The sequence below is a fragment of the Orcinus orca genome, chromosome 15, assembly GCF_937001465.1.
Source record: "Orcinus orca chromosome 15, mOrcOrc1.1, whole genome shotgun sequence".
Lineage (NCBI taxonomy): Eukaryota > Metazoa > Chordata > Mammalia > Artiodactyla > Delphinidae > Orcinus > Orcinus orca.
Genome location: NC_064573.1, coordinates 27036697 through 27054655, shown reverse-complemented (window position 1 = coordinate 27054655; position 17959 = coordinate 27036697). Strand labels below are relative to the sequence as shown.

The window sequence follows — 17959 nt, the reverse complement described above, 5'->3', positions numbered from 1 at the left end:
ATGTAAATTTGAATTGATGCCTGAAATATGAGAGCCAGCCTGAAAAAGAGCTAGGGGAGTGCTTTCCTGGCAGTGTGAACAGCAAGTGCAAAATACCCTGAATCAGAAAAATTGAAGATTTTGGAGCCTAAAGAGACAAAATGATGCTGAAATGAGGATTGAGCAAGACATACCTTGTAAGCCTCCAAAAAAAAAAATTCAAATTTTATTCTAATCGTAAGGAAATATATATAAAGAAACTGTGGGTCTAAGCAAGGAGCAGTCTTGTTTACCCTCTCCGGGGTAAAATGTAGATGTGCCTTGATTTACACAGGAGATATATTCTTGTATATTTGTGGGCAAAACCAAATTTTAGCACCAGGTTCCCCACGAATGTGTGTGTGTGATGGGTGGCCTTTCTGGCTGCCCAGGAACAGGTTATCTGTAAATGGTTTAGCAACAAAAAATGAATTTTAAAATCAGACTTCAAATATATTACAGAAACTTCAAATATATTACAGAAACTGTTTTAAAGGAATCTGTATTAAAACCTTATCTTTTAAATATATAACCTACTTTATCTTTTGTAAAGATCTATGTGTTCAGAACTTTTATTTTGGTTACAGGAGGCTACTTGTGTAGCATGATCTAGTCTTAGGTTAAGAAGCAGGTTGGAAATTTGGAAACAGTTCTAAATATATCTGTCTAAATATATCTAAATATAACTTGGCCATTGACCTACATATTCTTTTCTTAGAAATGAGGATTATACATTCCAGGTTAACTATGAGCAATAATTAATAAAAATAATTAAAATGCTCTGAAAACCTAAATAGAATTGTTTAGATACGTTGTCAGTGTGGGTAGACCACTTTATTCTGTGTATCTTTTTAAATTATGGCTTTTATAAAGGCCTACAAATAAGCAATAAAACATTTATCAATTTCTTTTTAAAAATTGTTAGTGACTGAAAGAAACATTCTTTTAGTGGGTTTTTAAAATGGAATTGACTCTATCTTTTTAAAATAATCCTTGAAACTTTTTGAAAACATTGAGGTCTTGGCTGATTCATGGTTGAATATTTTATGCTGTGGCTAAAATTGACCAGCAGCACCCGTAGTGCCACTTGGAGGCACTGGTTTTCTGATGCTGAGAAGTAAAGGCCAGGGTAATGCAGATTGCGCTCATGTTACCTTTTCCATGAAGTCTACAAGGAGAGCCGCCAACTACAGGGTTTTCTATATGTTGTGACCCTAGTTCCTGTGAAGCTGTTTATTCAGGAGATGACTAAAACATGTGTGTGTGATCATACGCATTTTTTAAAAAGCAAAAATGAGATTTAATAGGTTAATTTAACTGTGGTAACTCCAGTGTGCATCTGGCCTAGCTGAATCTAGGAGTTCATTTGATATAATCTGAGCACTATTTTTCTTTCTTGTATACTGGCTCTTTATTGCTTTTACTTGTGGGCTTAATTTCCAGCCAGGCTTTCCTCTCATGAGGACAGAGTTGGCCCCCCCAGCAGCTCCAAGCCAACAAGTTTCCTCAGCATTAAAAAAAACCTAATAGACTTTATTTTTTAGATCAGTTTTAGGTTTGCAGAAAAATTTAACAAAGTACAGAGAGTTACTTTAACCCTCCTCCCCAGTTTCTCCTGTTATTAACATCTTGCATTAGTTTGGTACATTTGTTACAATTGATGAGCTAATATTGATACATTGTTAAAGTTCAAGTTTATATTAGGGGTCACTCTTTGTGTTGAAAAAGAGATACTCTGTTGAATAGCGTGAAATAACAGTTCTGTGGGTTTTGACCAATGCCTATCCATCATTATAGTATCTAACAATAGTTTCACTTCCCTGAAGATCTCATCTTGTTAATTCCTCCCTCTTCTCCACCACCCTCTGGCAACTTCTGATTTTTTTTTTTTAACAGACTATTCAGTTATTTATTTTAATTGACTTAATTTTTTAAGAGCAGTTTTAGGTTCACAGCAAAATTGAATGTAAATTCAGAGATTTCCCATGTACTCCTTGCCCCATACATGCATAGTCTCCTCTATTATCAACGGTCTTCCCCACCCCCCCCCGGCCCCCCCAGTGGTACATTTGTTACAACTGAGGAACCTACATTAACACGTTATCACCCAGAGTCCATAGTTGACTTTAGGGGTCACTCTTGGTGGTTTATGGATTTGGATAAATTTATAATGACATGTTTCCACAATTACAGTTTCACTGCCCTGAAAATCTTCTGTGCTCTGCCTATCCATCTCTCCCTACCGCAAATCCCTGGCAACCACTGGTGGTTTTACTATCTCTCCATAGTTTTGCCCTTTCCAGAATGTCATACAGTTGGGCCCATACAGATGGGCTTCTTTCACTTAGTAATATGCATTTAAGTTTCTCCAGTGTCTTTTCATGGCTTGAGAGATCATTTATTTTTAGTGCTGAATAATATTCCATTGTCCCGATGTAACAATTTATTCATTCACCTACTAAAGCAGCCGTCTCCAGCCTTTTTGGCACCAGGGACTGGTTGGTGGAAGACAGTTTTTCCACTGATGGGGTTGGGGGGAGATGGTTCAGTAATGTGAGCGATGGGGAGCGGCAGATGAAGCTTTGCTCGCCCACCTGCCGCCGCTCACCGCCTGCTGTGTGGCCCAGTTCCTAACAGGCCACGGACCAGTATTGGGGGTTGGGGACCCCCGTACTAAAGGATGTCTTCTTGGTTGCTTCCAGTTTTTGGCAGTATATTCTTAAGCATTTTTGGCTGAAAATCAGTGTTAAAAGTAGAATTATAGCAGAAGCATACTTTTTTTTTGATTATTACTATCACCAATAGTAAATATTTATTGAACACATTATTTTAAGGTATGGTGCTAAGTGGGTTATACTTTGGAGTGATGAGTAGGGAAGAACTTGGACTCTGGAGTTGCTTTAGTTAAAATTCTGACTCCAGTATTGGCTCTGTGAGTTTGTGCAAATTGCCTAACTTTGTACCTGTCTTAAAAATGGGTTAATAGTACAGTTGATCCTTGAACAACATGAGTTTGGACTGTGTGGGTCCACTTATGGGTATTTTTTTTTCCAGTAGTAAATATTACAGTACTACATGAGCCAAGGATACGGAGATCCCGAGGATATGGAAGAAAGGAGTATAGGGAAGGCTGACTATATTATACTGGATTTTTGACTGTGAGTAGGGTTGGGGTTGGGGGTGGGTTATGCATTTAAATGCTTAGCTGATTTTCTAGAGAGTAGAGAGTGCTTGATTTTAATAGTTACTGAGCATATATGCACACATCCACCACCCCACCCCCCACAGATAGATTGTATCCTTGGCCATCAAACAATCGATCCAGTCATGCCAAAGGCTGAATTATTTGCAGTTATTTTTACAAGAATGTAAGATTAGTACTAAAATACTACTTAAACAACTGTTCTGCTTTCCTGCACCCATACAGGGTATATATATTGAGAGGTGTCTGAGCTGTGTAGTGCTTTAGAGTTTTTAAAGCATTCTGTAAACATTGTCATGTGTACATGTTTGTTGCCCTTAATAACCATTAGAGTCTGTATCCTTACTCCCTACTTCTTCTTATCTTTTTTTTCTTTTAAGGCTTGTATATTAGGAACTAAAGAAAAAAGATACTCATCCTTATTTATATAGTTAATGGTAGACCTAAGATTAGAATTCAGGTTTCTTAAATTATTTTTTTTCTCTACTTTGCTGCCTTTATTTTTCATCTGTCATTACTTTTAAGTATGATGAGAGTCAGCTGCAGAGAAATAGAAGAAAATGGTACTGATTCTCAAAGATTTGAAATTTTCCAGTTCATGATTTTATTTCATGTTTTCTTAGGAATGCCAAGGATATTTTAGTATTATTGGCAGGAGAATCCATCCGCACCTCTCCCAAGCATTAGATCTAAATATTAAATATCTTAGTGCTTCCTCAACATTTCTTTACATGTCTCAAAGGTACTTTAAAAAAAAATTGAAGTATAGTTGATTTACAATGTCTTGTTAGTTTCAGGTGTACAGCACAGTGATTCAGTTATATATATGTGTGTGTGTGTATACATATATATATATATGTATACACACACACACACACACACACACACATATCTATTCTTTTTCAGATTCTTTTCCCTTATGTGTTATTACAAAATATTGAGTATAGTTCCCTGTGCTCTACAGCAGGTTCTTGTTGGTTATCTACTTTATATATAGTAGTGTGTATATGTTAATCCCATCCTCCTAATTTATCCCTTCCCTCACCTTCCCTGTTGGTAACCATAAGTTTGTTTTCTGTGTCTGTGGCTCTATTTCTGTTTAGTAAATAAGTTTATTTGTATGTTTTTTTTTTCAGATTTCACATATAAGTGATACCGTATGATATTTATCTTTGTCTGGTTTACTTCACTTAGTATGATAATCTCTAGGTCCATCCATGTTGCTGCAAATGGCATTATTTCATTCTTTTTATGGCTGAGTAATATTCCATTGTGTGTGTGTGTGTGTGTGTGTGTGTATGTGCGCGCGCGCGCGCGTGTGCGTGTGTACCCTGTTTTCTTTATCCATTCATCTGTCGATGGACATTTAGGTTTCTTTCATGTCTTGGCTATTGTAAATAGTGCTGCAGTGAATGTTGGGGTGCATGTATCTTTTCGAATTAGTTTTCTCCAGATATGTGCCCAGGAGTGGGATTACTGGATCATATGGTAACTCTCTTTTTAGTTTTTTAAAGAACCTCCATATCAAAGGAACTTTAAACTCCCTATGCCTGATACTAAAGTCTTTGATGTCCCTTTCCCCTCTCCATTCACTACACAGGTCTTTCATGTTCCCTTAGTGATTGGTTCTTCCATCAGTCTAGTTGCAGAATCTAGAAACCAAGAACTTGTCGTTGATACCTGTCTTGATTTATTGATTGTGATTGTATTGGGTCTTCATTGCTGTGAGCAGGCTTTCTCTAGTTGTGGCAAGTGAGGGCTACTCTTTGTTGCGGTGCGCGGGCTTCTCATTGCAGTGGCTTCTCTTGTTGCGGAGCACAGGCTCTAGGCGTGTGGGCTTCAGTAGCTGTGGCTCGCAGGCTCTAGAGCGCAGGCTCGGTAGTTGTGGCACATGTTCTTAGTTGCTCTGCGGCATGCTCTAGGTGTGTGGGCTTCAGTAGCTGTGGCTCGCAGGCTCTAGAGCACAGGCTCAGTAGTTGTGGTGCACGGGCTTAGTTGCTCCACGGCATGTGGAATCTTCCCAGACCAGGGCTCAAACCCGTGTCCCCTGCATTAGCAGGCGGATTCTTAACCACTGTGCCACCAGGCAAGTCCCGATACCTGCCTTTTTCACCTCCCGTATTTGCTCTATGATCTCTCATATTCACCCATATCTCTCTGTTGCCACTACAGTCAGTCTAGAGTTACTGAAATTTTTAGCCTTGCCTTTGAATTGTTCAGCTGACATTTACTCTTACCTTCCTTTTCCATCCATTCTCCACTGTGCAGCCAGAGTGGTCTTTTTATATTTATTTATTTGTTTATTTATTTGGCTGCATTGGGTCTTTGTTGCTGCTTGTGGGCTTTCTCTAATTGTGGCGAGCGGGGGCTACTCTTCTTTGTGGTGTGCGGGCTTCTCATTGTGGTGACTTGTCTTGTTGCGGAGCACCGACTCTAGGTGCGTGGGCTTCAGTAGTTGCAGCACGTGGGCTTCCGTAGTTGTGGTACACAGGCTTAGTTGCTCCTTGGCATGTGGGATCTTCCTGGACCAGGGATTTGAACCCGTGTCCCCTGCATTGGCAGGCGGATTCTTAACCCAGAATGGTCTTTTTAAAGTACAAATCAGCTTAAATCTATGTCTGCCTTCCCTATTTGAAACAGTGGGTTCCTATTTATTCCTCAGGAAGCCGTCCTAGATCTCCCAGACTATGTTACATTCCTCTTCTTTTTCTCCTTTCATGGTGCCAACATACCTTTTCTCTGCAGGACTTACCGCAGAAATAAATTTAATATTTGCGTGATTATTCACTTGTGTGATTATTTGATTGTCTCTCCCTTAGACTCTAAGTTCCATTAGGAATGTACCATATATTTCCCAGTGCCTGGCGTAGTAGCTAACACTAGGTACTCAATAAATATGTGTTGAAAGCCTGAAGGGATCCTCATGACTTTGGTTGTAGAGAAGTGACTTGTTTGTTCTGTGATGGACTTGAAGTGAAGAGGAAGAAGAGAGAATAAAAATATTAAAAAACACTATTTCTTGAAATTTGACTTTGTGCTTGTTATGTACTAGGTGCTTTAAGTGTCATTTATTTCATCCTACCAAGAACTGAAGTTTTACAAACAAGGAAAACCAATGTTAGAGAACATCAGTTTGCCAGTGGACACAGCATTTCCCTTTTCTCACCTTACGACTGGTGTTTTTATGAACTTTTATTTTCATATTTGAAAGACATTGGATTACCATATCTCATGGCTGTTACCATATTGTGTTAGTGCTTAGAGTGACATTGATGAAAACTGGCAGCAGTTTTGTTTCTGTAGGATTATTGTCTTTGCCAGAATAGACCTGTCATCTAAATGTAATCAACTTTTAAAGTAACTCAAATGAAACTTTGAAGTTCCTTCTTGGGTTTTAAGTCAAGTACCTTTGACCTTTCTTGTTTCCTTTGATTTTTTTCCCTCATGTCTCTCATTATGGAATATAGGTTAAGATTTTGTAGTAGCCCTGTTACTCTTGTTTTTATTTTTTATATTTTTAATAAATTTATTTATTTATTTTTGGCTGTGTTTCGTCTTCATTGCTGTGCGTGGGCTTTATCTAGTTGCGGTGAGTGGGGGCTACTCTGTTGCAGTGCGCAGGCTTCTCATTGCGGTGGCTTCTCTCATTGCAGAGCATGGGCTCTAGGCGCGAGGGCTTCAGTAGTTGTGGCTCGTGGGCCCTAGAGCACAGGCTCAGTAGTTGTCGCGTACGGGTTTAGTTGCTCCATGGCATGCGGGATCTTCCCAGACCAGGGCTCGAACCCGTGTCCCCTGCATTGGCAGGCGGATTCTTAACCACTGCACCACCAGGGAAACCCTCTTGTTTATATTTATTGAAATCATTCTTATCTTTCCAACCCAGTTAAATTATTATCCTCTTTGTAGACACTTTTTCTAGTTCTGATCTTATGAATGTCTAGAGTTCTTTATACTTTCCTGTAGTACTTACCTAATTCTGTCCTACTTGTACTCAGCCAGTTCATTTGTGTGAACTACTTACTGTCTTTAATTGCCCTGAAACATTTGAATAGTAGGTTTTCAACAGATCTTTATTTTTTATTACACTTGAGTTGAGTACCGTGACTTTTTCATTTTGTAGTCCCAAAGCTAGCATGTTGCCTGACACAGTAAGTACTTAATACATATTAGCTGAATTAAATAACGTCTGTCCTAGTCTTTTAAAAATGGTTTTAGGGCTTCCCTGGTGGCGCAGTGGTTGGGAGTCTGCCTGCCGGTGCAGGGGACACGGGCTCGTGCCGCGGTCCGGGAAGATCCCACATGCCGCAGAGCGGCTGGGCCCGTGAGCCATGGCCGCTGAGCCTGCGCGTCCGGAGCCTGTGCTCCGCAACGGGAGAGGCCACAACAGTGAGAGGCCCGCGTACTGCAAAAACAAAACAAAACAAAACAAAAACCCCCAAAACTTAGAGGAGAGTGTGACTGCTTTGAATTAAAGAGCAGAGAACCCAGTACCCAAATTTGTTTTTTAGTGGTCTGATGCCTATGTACTAGTTTTGAAAATTTGTGGGTATAGATTTTTTAGGGGGAAGAGAAGTGACTAAAAAATTTAAACATTGAAATTAAGAGCAGACTCACATGAAGATTGATCTTTATTGTGTTTCTTGTAGACTTTTTATGTTGGGTGGTTTTGGGTCACAGATATAGATAGCTTTTTAGTATCAATTTTAAATAAAATGAATGGCTGCAGTAGACTAAATCTTGGAAAAAAACATGTTATAAATTCTATTTGGAACATAGTGATCTCTCAAGGGAGGTTGGTATAAGCCCTATCACTTGGTACTTGAAGCTAGATTAGATAAAACAGTAGAAGGTCACCTGTTTGGACCAATCCTGCATTGCAAGGGAATAGACAGGATCAGTTGTAAGACTTTTTGTTTTAAACTTAAATTTCTGTGACAGGGAAAATGCCTCTACTCAAACGGGCAGAAAAGAATTCTTATTTTGTCAGTAAAACATTGACAAACTTTAAACAACCCTCTTTAAAGTTGCTTTTTTGTCTAAATAGAAAGCTGTTTGTTTTGTGCAAGAGAGCAAAGTGGGAATTCATGAATTATCTAATGCTATGGCTTGTACATGTCAGGAAGCAGTGTAAGTTAACTGGTTCATCTAGCTCATGTTTGAGGCATTACCTGCTTGTGTTTCTTACAGTTCTAGGGTGGTGATATGAAATAAAGATGCAGGAGTTCCCCATTTTGTAGACTGTCGAGCAAAATCTTGTCTAGAAGCAGTTTCACTAGTGGGATGTGCTTGTGTCAATTTGTGGTTTCAACGGAAAAAGTGCCTGTAAGTAAACTTGTAACAGCAAATGACTTGTTTGCATTTGCCGCATCAGGAAGGACAATACAGTGTCAGTTTATTCATTCATTCATTTTTGTGTCATTTCATGCAGTGGTGTTAAAGAATGGTTAACGATGGTTGTTCAAGGGCTTAAAATGAGAAGTGTGAACAGCAAGACTTTCTTATGTTAGGTGCTTAATGATTTCATACATAGCTATGTCAAAATCCTCAGGAGGGTTCCCTATAGTGGTCTCATCTTAGATAAGACCTCACTTACCATGGCCCTTTCTCACACCTGTAAGCGTACTGGAAGTTGTTAAACATCCAAGAATATACTACAAGAAGGAAGACTTTCTTCTCTGGGTGTGTTTTATGGATGTCTTTGTGGTTTTTCTTCTTCCAAAGATAATTTCTTACTTACCAGTTTATAGACTAAAGCAGCTGGTTCACAGTTGTTTTTTTTTTAATTATAAATTTATTTATTTATTTTAGTTTTGGCTGCGTTGGGTCTTTGCTGCACACGGGCTTTCTTTAATTGCGGCGAGCGGGAGCTACTCTTCATTGCAGTGGCTTCTCTTGTTGCGGAGCACTGGCTCTAGGCGCAATGGCTTCGGTAGTTGTGGCACGTGGGCTCAGTAGCTGTGGCTCACAGGCTCTAGAGCGCAGGCTCAGTAGCTGTGGCGCATGGGCTTAGTTGCTCCGCGGCGTGTGGGATCTTTCCGGACCAGGGCTTGAACCCGTGTACCCTGCCTTGGCAGGAGGATTCTTAACCACTGCGCCACCAGGGAAGCCCCTGGTTCACAATTTTTAAAAAAGACTGTTAAAGTCTCTTCTCTGTTCACTCTGTTTTCTCCCTGGATGAGCTGATATAGTCAGCTATCACCTCTGCTTATATTGATAATGTCCAAGTTTGTATTTCTGTTTTTTTTTTTCTTTGAGACCGGTATTCCTATGAGCATTATCTAATTCAAATCAAAGTTGATTACTTCTCTTTTTACTCTTCCTATAGACCACATCTTAGTTGGGGGGTTACCCTGTACCCAGCTGTATATGCCAGTAACCACCCAAGGAGTGGAGTATGTGTCTTATGGGTTGAGTTTGTGAATAATGTTCAAAACTTCTATATTTTTGCTGATTTTCTGTCTAGTTTTATACATTTAGAATGAGGAATTGAAATCTGCAGCTGTTAGTGTTGAATTATCATCTTTCTATTCTGTCAGTTTTTGCTTCATATATTTTGGACCTTTGTTAAGTGCATATATATTTATAAGTAATGTATACATTTATAATTTTTATATTTTCCTGGTGTCATTTCCTTTGTATCGTTATGAAATGTCCCTCTTTGTCTCTAGCAACATTTCTTAAAGTCAGTTTTGTCTGATGATGTTGTGTTTTAGCTTTCCTATGTTTACTCTTTGCATAGTATAGCTTTTTCCATTCTTTTCTTTCAACCTATTATATCTTTGAATCTAAGATACATCTTTTGCAAACTGCATAAAATTAGATATTTTTTATCCAGTTTGACAATCTCTGCATTTTTTTTTTTTTTTTTGCGGTACGCGGGCCTCTCACTGTTGTGGCCTCTCACTGTTGTGGCCTCTCCCGTTGCGGAGCACAGGCTCTGGACGCGCAGGCTCAGCGGCCATGGCTCACGGGCCTAGCCGCTCCGCGGCATGTGGGATCTTCCTGGACCGGGGCATGAACCCGTGTCCCCTGCATCGGCAGGCGGACTCTCAACCACTGCGCCACCAGGGAAGCCCTGTAGTGGTCTTTTATTTGTTTCACTGCTATATATGCTCCTTCATTGTAGGAATTTACCACAATTTATTTTACCGTTCTGTTGTTAATAGATGGTTGGTTTTTGTTTTGTCTATCACAAAACAGTGCTTTTATGACACATATGTTTCTCTAGACAGTGTTTTTCAAGCTTCAGGTTGCCAACTATTAGTTGTGAAATCATTTTACTGAGTCATGACCAGCATCAAATTTTTTAACTATATAGAATGGAAAAGAAAATATCTGAGTGCTTTACATAAGTTTTTTGTTTCATGAATATCACAAGAAGCTCCAGACTCCTTAGTCACCCCGTTTCCTGCACTCTAATCTCCAGAAAGCACTGCACATTCCCTGTTCTGTTTCTTCCCCTCCGTCTTCAGCTTCCTTCCACTTTGTTTTATCATCAGCAAAGTCACCAATATTCTCAACCTCCTCTCTGAACTTTCCCTTTATCTTCTGATACTAATAACAGTTTGGCTTTCCCCTGAGGGCACTGCTTCACCTTGCAAGGGGTGGCTGTGCTTTGTTTTTGTTTTTTAAAAAATATATTTTATTTATTTATTTTGGCTGCGCCAGGTCTTTGTTGTGGCATGCAGGATCATTAGTTGGCGGCATGTGAGCTGGGCACGTGGACTTCTTAGTTGCGGCATGCATGTGGGGTCTAGTTCCCTGACCAGGGATTGAACCTGGGGCCCCTGCATTTGGAGCGTGGAGTCTTAACCACTGTGCCACCAGGGAAGTCCTGCCACTGACCCCTTTATATTGTGATGATTTTTGTTCCTTGCTTAGTGTCATTTTGTCCATTATTACTTTTGTCTTAATTCTTGGTCATTTCAATATACGCATAGATGCTTCCTCTGACACTGCCCACTCAGTTCCCGTAATGGTTTTGTTCTCTTCTCTACCTCAGCCACGTATTTCCATAGTCATACTCTAACCTATGTTTCTTGAACTGTCTGTTGTAAAGGGCCATTATATTTTTATTTACAATCCATCGTTGGTGGATTTTTTGGGTAAAATACAGTCAAAATCAGATACTAGGAAATCGAAATGCTCTTTGGTTGTCATGACAATATCAAATTGCTGTAAATTTCTAATCAGTTACTCTTAATTTCTACACTTCCCTCATTGCAGACAGTCATTCAAGGACAGCACTTTGAGTGCCATTTTAGATCTTGTTAGTTACCAGTAACTGCAACCCTTCTGTAATCTCAATTTCATTCACAGTGCTCTTGGACTACCACCTTCTATCTTTCCAGTTCAGTGTATACCCTTACTATACTGGGATGTCCATTCTGTTGGTCCTAGCACATTTTCACTACCCCATACCTTCTTAATGTGATCATTTAAATCATATTCTTGTACACACTTGCTTTTTCTTGCTTTGTTCTAGTTGCTTGGTGAAACTACAGTTCAGGTTAAATCCAGTGTCTACCTCCTCTGCACTTGGACTTAACAGCTGAACTTGAAAGGAGGAGTCACATCCATGTATACCAGTTTCACTTTACATTCATGGCTATAGCCCTTAGAGTGGGCCCTTATTATTGTCTGGAAATCATTTACTGTACTTGCCTAGTTTCTTCACTTTCTCACTATTGTTTCACACCTGGTGCTCTGATCAGCCTCACCACCATCTTACTCATCCTCACTCTTAACTGATGACCTTGCTTTCTACTTTCTTGAGAAACTTGTAGTCAGAAGAAAACTTCCACAGATTCCCATCATGTTTATCTTTGGGCCATGCAAGATTAGAATGACACCTTTTGTTTTGATGATAATTTTTGCGTTAAGGTCTCTTTTGCCTGTTAATCATACAGATAAATCAGCTGGGGGGAGTGGTTATATAATTTTCAGTTATTTTCCTTTAAACCTTTGTATGTCCTTACGTATGGGGGATGGACATTAAACAATGACACAATTACTTAACTACAGTTATGCAAAGTGTCCTGAAGGAAAATAGGTGTGTAATATGTAGATAACAAGGATCTTATTAGTCTGTAAGGTACCCATGCTACCCCCAAGGAAGCAGTGTTTATTCTGATAACCTGCAAAGAGTAGCCAGCAAGAGGTCCGGCACAAAATGAGTGTGAAAGGCCAGAGATCTGAAAAAATTGTTTTTGTGACAGTTTTTGTAGGTAAAGAGAGCTGGGGTGTGAGTGGCCCAAGATGAAACTAGAGATGTGGACAGAGATTTTGAGCAGGGAAGAACAATCACATTTTACTTCAAGTTTCTGTTAATGGTTTCTACATAGTTTAGAAATTGAGTATTGTGAATTCTTTTTCACCCTGTTTAAGTCATTGTATTTAGCAGTTTTATTCTTTGTCAGATTTTCTGTAACGTATGTTAAACCCTTTTCCATTTTTCACAAACTCCCAAACCTGCCTTATTTTTCACCTTGTGTTATGCTTTGCTGACCAAGAAGGAGATCTGATATGATACAAACTCCCTCCAGATTTTCCCAGTAGCCTAATTTACTCTTATACTTACCACTTCCTTATCTCCTCAGAGCAGGCAGTGTACTGCTTCCTTACCATGGTTTAACTTTTCTTCCTGTCCTCAAATTCTTTTGTGTTAGTTTCTTAATTATTACAGGACTAATAAAACAGTGCATTTTCATTGTCCAGAATTGACAGCCAGGTTTTGAAAATTATTGCATATGATTCTTTTTTTCTCTTTTTCCCTGTGTTGGGTCTTCGTTGCTGTGGCGGGCTTTCTCTAGTTGCGGCTAGTGGGGGCTACTCTTCATTGCGGAGCATGGGTTCTAGTCATGCAGGCTTCAGTAGTTATGGCAAGCGGGCCCTGGAGTGTGTGGGCTTCAGCAGTTGTGGTGCGTGGGCTCAGTAGTTTTGGTGCATGGACTTTGGGGGGGCCCAGGCTTCAGTAGTTGTGCCTCGTGGGCTCTAGAGCTCAGGCTCAGTAGTTGTGGCTCACGGGCTCTAGAGAGCAGGCTCAGTAGTTGTGGCTCATGGGCTTAGTTGCTCCGCGGCCTGTGGGATCTTCCCGGACCAGGGATCGAACCCGTGTCCCCTGCATTGGCAGGCGGATTCTTAACCACTGAGCCACCAGGGAAGCTCCATGAGATTGTTTTTAACTTATAAATGTTTCCAGTGGCCATGAATGTTCTGGTTTTCATGAATGTGTTAAGGAAAATTCATCAGAATGCCTGTTTTATCAGCAGCTGAGAACAGGACCTGAAAAAAACCCCAGATATATAGAACATTTATGTTTATAGTAAGCAAAAAAGTAGGCTTGTCATGTTAGATCAATAAATAGCTCCATTTTTCAGATATCTTCTAGTTGCTGTCTACCATATAGTGAACTATCAAGTAACTTGATGGAATGAAGTGACGGAGATGTCTTATTGTGCCTCACTGACATACCATCTAGCTTAATGTTTGTGTCTGTCTGTGACTTATGGCACATGATCATTGCCTTCTTTAACATCAGTTGTTCAGGGTGAGGTATTTACTTGCTTTGCACATTGTTAGCCTCCTCTTAAAAAACCACTAGTTAATGAAGTTTGCACTGTATAGGTCACAACTCTTGTGGTTAAAGATTAGGTCCTGTTTGTCTGTGATTAAGTGGAGTTGTAGCACACACAGTGGTGGAAGGATATTAGGTTCTAAAGTTAGCATAGGAGGTGGAGAATGTGTGTAGGGGGTTTTCTTTTAACCCCCTTAAGTCATTCATAGAATAGAGAGTTTTAGGTTTTTTTGGGTTCACAAAGTAGTTAATCTGTATTTAGTGGCTATTGTTTATGAAACAAAACATATGTTTAAACATTAGACTCATCATATTAAGCATGATGAGAGGTTTGTGGGAACTAGGAAGAACTGAGGAAATAGCAGATTCAGGTTTTTCATCTTAATGCCCCTCTAGAGCAACTCCTGTTGAGAGGAATGACAGCTTTGATGCATGTAATTACTTTTGTTGCCCACTTGCCAAATGCACGTAATTGATGGGTTTTTTTCCCCTTTAACATAAGTGTACATTTGATGTCACTCCACTGTAACTCACTCCCTTGCTTCCTTTCTTTGAGGATTTGAATGTAAAAGTAATCATTCCAGTTCACTTGTTGTAGACCAGTTTTTTTGGAGCATTCCTTTTCATTTAAAGTTTACATACTTGCTAACTATATCAAAGCTTTGAGGATCCTTTTCTTGAACAGTTTAAATAAAGTTTTAAAGTTGAAAATCCTTGTTTGGTTGCTTGCTGGTCTTGCAAGTTCAGTAATAGAAGATTAATATTGTGCCATTTTTAGTAGCTGTGTATGCCAGTATTTTGGTCATATTAAGTCCTCTGAATTTGACTGTTGTTCAAGCAAATAATAGATACATGTATTTTAAAGGCCTATATGATGGTAACTTTTGCTGCCCACTTAGAAGGGTAGGAATGTTGTGTTGATTAAATAATCTGCCATTTCCGTTTATTGATTTTTGTGTGTTTTTGTACAGGTTGCTTTCCCGTTGCATCTTTGACATAGTTTCCTAGACTCTGCTCCATGATTTAACTTGAAAGTCTGAAATGAAGATGGAGGAGGCAGTGGGAAAAGTTGAAGAACTCATTGAGTCTGAAGTCCCACCAAAAACATCTGAACAAGAGACAGCTAAGGAGGAAGATGGATCTGTAGAACTGGAATCTCAAGTTCCGAAAGATGGTGTGGTGGATTCTACAGTTCTTTCTTCAATGCCCTGCTTGTTGATGGAACTGAGAAGGGACTCTTCTGAGTCTCAGTTGGCATCCACGGAGAGTGACAAGCCGACAACTGGTCGAGTTTATGAGAGTGACTCCTCTAACCACTGCATGCTTTCCCCTTCCTCTAGTGGTCACCTGGCCGATTCAGATACACTGTCTTCTGCAGAGGAGAATGAACCCTCCCAGGCAGAAACAGCGGTAGAAGGAGACCCTTCCGGAGTGTCTGGTGCCACAGTTGGGCGCAAGTCTCGCCGGTCCCGATCTGAAAGTGAAACATCCACCATGGCTGCCAAGAAAAACCGGCAATCCAGTGATAAACAGAATGGCCGAGTCGCCAAGGTTAAAGGTCATCGGAGCCAAAAGCACAAGGAGAGAATCAGGCTACTGAGGCAGAAACGGGAGGCTGCTGCACGAAAGAAATATAACTTGTTGCAGGACAGTAGTACCAGTGATAGTGACCTGACTTGTGACTCAAGCACGAGCTCATCAGATGATGATGAAGAAGTTTCAGGGAGCAGCAAGACAATCACTGCAGAGATACCAGGTAGAGGATGTTTTTTAAACTGACTGTAGAGCACCTGATGGCATTTCTCAGCTCTCAGGCTCAGTTAGATGAGTGACACTTGAAAAAATCCAGGAGACCTGCAGCTCTGTGTAAATTTGAAGACTGCAGTGTATTAACAAGACATGGCCAATTAAAAAACCTGTTCTGAGGTTTCCAGTGCACTTTAGCACAACAGCCAAAAAAAATACTTAATGATAGGGACAGGATTATTTTTAAGTAATGGAATTTCTCACAAGTCTCTTTCTCTGTAACACATTACCTGAATTCCCATCATTGCCTTTCTAGCACTACTTAGATTTAATACTCACTGTTCAGCATTATTACTAAGTACGTTTTCCTCAGGAATAGGCACCTTGCTTTATTGTATAGCCACTGCACTCGAGCTTATGGTGTCTGAAATAACATGTTCTACCTTTCGTTAAAGGTTTCTAATAACTATTCCTCCTAAAACAGTAGTTTTATGTGTCCCCCCCCCCATTCAGTGCATGTTTAACTAGTTGTCACTTGCATTGAAAGGAATGTTTTTTGCAAAATTTCCCCCTTAACGCCCCCAAGTTTAAAAAGTACAGAAAAATCTGCTGTTCCAGCTCTTATTGGTATAAGAGTCTGTAATTTATTACATGTTTGACACATCTGCTTTCTCCATATTACTACGTCTGGTACTGTGTATGTACTACGAAGGCAGTCTTGAGATTTCATAGTGGAAGAAAGGTGAGGTCTGAATGGTTCTTGGGTGAATTCTCATTGAAGAGACTCTTTCGATTAGGAACATTCTGTAAAGTACATGGCATTTAATAGATCATGACAGCATTATTTATTGCTACATTAAAGGGGGAAGTTTTGGTTTTCAAAGTTTTATGGGTGACTTTTTTCCTCCTAGTTTTCTGAAATGTTTCTGTTTCTATACGTCAGCATATTGCTGCTATACAAAGAATATTTCAAGATAAATCATATTGGTTAATTAAACCTATAGCTAACCAAACTTACAGAATCTCAGTAATAAGAATGATTTTATAGGTGTTCAACTTAAAATAAAAGCATCATCCATATAGTATATTAAATATGAGTTTTTAACCATCGTTGGAAATGCTTACTGTTTTAATATCTATTGAATTCCTTTGGTAGTTCCTTATGTTAAAATTACTGGGGGAGGGGATTTAATTGAAGCTCATCAGATGACTGCATGAGAGAAGCAAACTTTGGGGTTGTTCTAAGGCAGGTTCTAGGTGTATTTCAGATTTACATTTAATATTTTAAAGAAAGCTATATGAACACCTATACAATTGTTTATGCATTCTTATGTCCTGTTCTAAGCTATTAATCAGGATCATGATGGATCTCTTGATATAGTGCTTACTTAATTCCACTCACTAAATAGATTTTTATGTAACTGCCCAATACTTTGTCTTTTTATGGAAAGGGAGAAGGTGGGTGAACAAAGAGCTCTTTGAAGATAGACCCCATTGAAGAGGTGGCATGAAAAATATCTTCGTGGGCATTCTCCCTATTTGGCTTAAATAGGTTAGGTGTGCTTTGTTCATATTTTCAAAACCTCTTTGCTAATTGACTACCTTGACCAGTGTCTAAAACTTCTAAAACATCAGTCTTCTGTTTCTTGTCTATTCTGAATTGTATACTAACCTAAACACCAAATTATCTGAATCTGTAATTTAGTTTCTGTTGTGCACACCACTTAATAAGTTGGTGGATTTTGAAAACATGAAGAGTTTTCTAAGGTAATCATGGAGAATCAAATGGGAGGTAAGCTGTAGGGCCACTGTATATGACTGCCTAGGCTCTGCACCACAGAGTTACAGAAGGTGCTGTACACATAAGCAGCTGTGAATGGTCTTTCCTGGAATTATGCAAAGCAAAGGTAGAACATCCTAAGTTTAAATATTAGGAAGTTCATTTCAATTATCCACATTGTTACCCCCGAAAAATTTTGACATTTTTCATTGCTGATGTCATAATTATGTATACCTCAGTTTCTTGAATCAGATTATAACTTTGGGGCAGGGGGGATACACTCTACCTTATAGCAAGGCAGTTGTTGAAAAGTTGTATAGATTGTGAAGATAGGATAAATTGTGAACTGACTTATAAGATGAGTGCAACACCATGGACATTCAGGTGAACTTAAACTGGATGTACCTAACAGCAAATCTCTTGGAATTTGAAATTTGAATCCAGCTGTTTATACAGAATGGAAACCAAGAGGAAAAGTTAAAAACTGAGATTCTTGCTATATGCTTTCATCAAGGTACAACTAATTTAGTAATTCAGAATTGCTGTATTTATAAACTTTTTTTGGCAGCAGCTTAAACATTGAAGGAATTATGCTAAATATTCACTTATGCCAAACAGTTGAACAATTAATGCATTT

The 17959-nt window shown here is 39.3% G+C and overlaps 1 protein-coding gene across 5 annotated transcripts in view; it reads left to right on the top strand.

Annotated features, from left to right (window-relative positions):
• The window catches only part of ARK2N (arkadia (RNF111) N-terminal like PKA signaling regulator 2N), a 75853-nt gene that overhangs the window by 11813 nt on the left and 46081 nt on the right, over positions 1–17959 (top strand). For all 5 annotated transcript variants that reach the window (XM_033421345.2, XM_033421344.2, XM_033421343.2 and 2 more), the window contains one exon: positions 14768–15552. In XM_033421345.2, the coding sequence (XP_033277236.1) occupies positions 14838–15552 (715 nt within the window). In that variant the 5' untranslated portion in view covers positions 14768–14837. The remainder of the gene's footprint in view (positions 1–14767; positions 15553–17959) is intronic.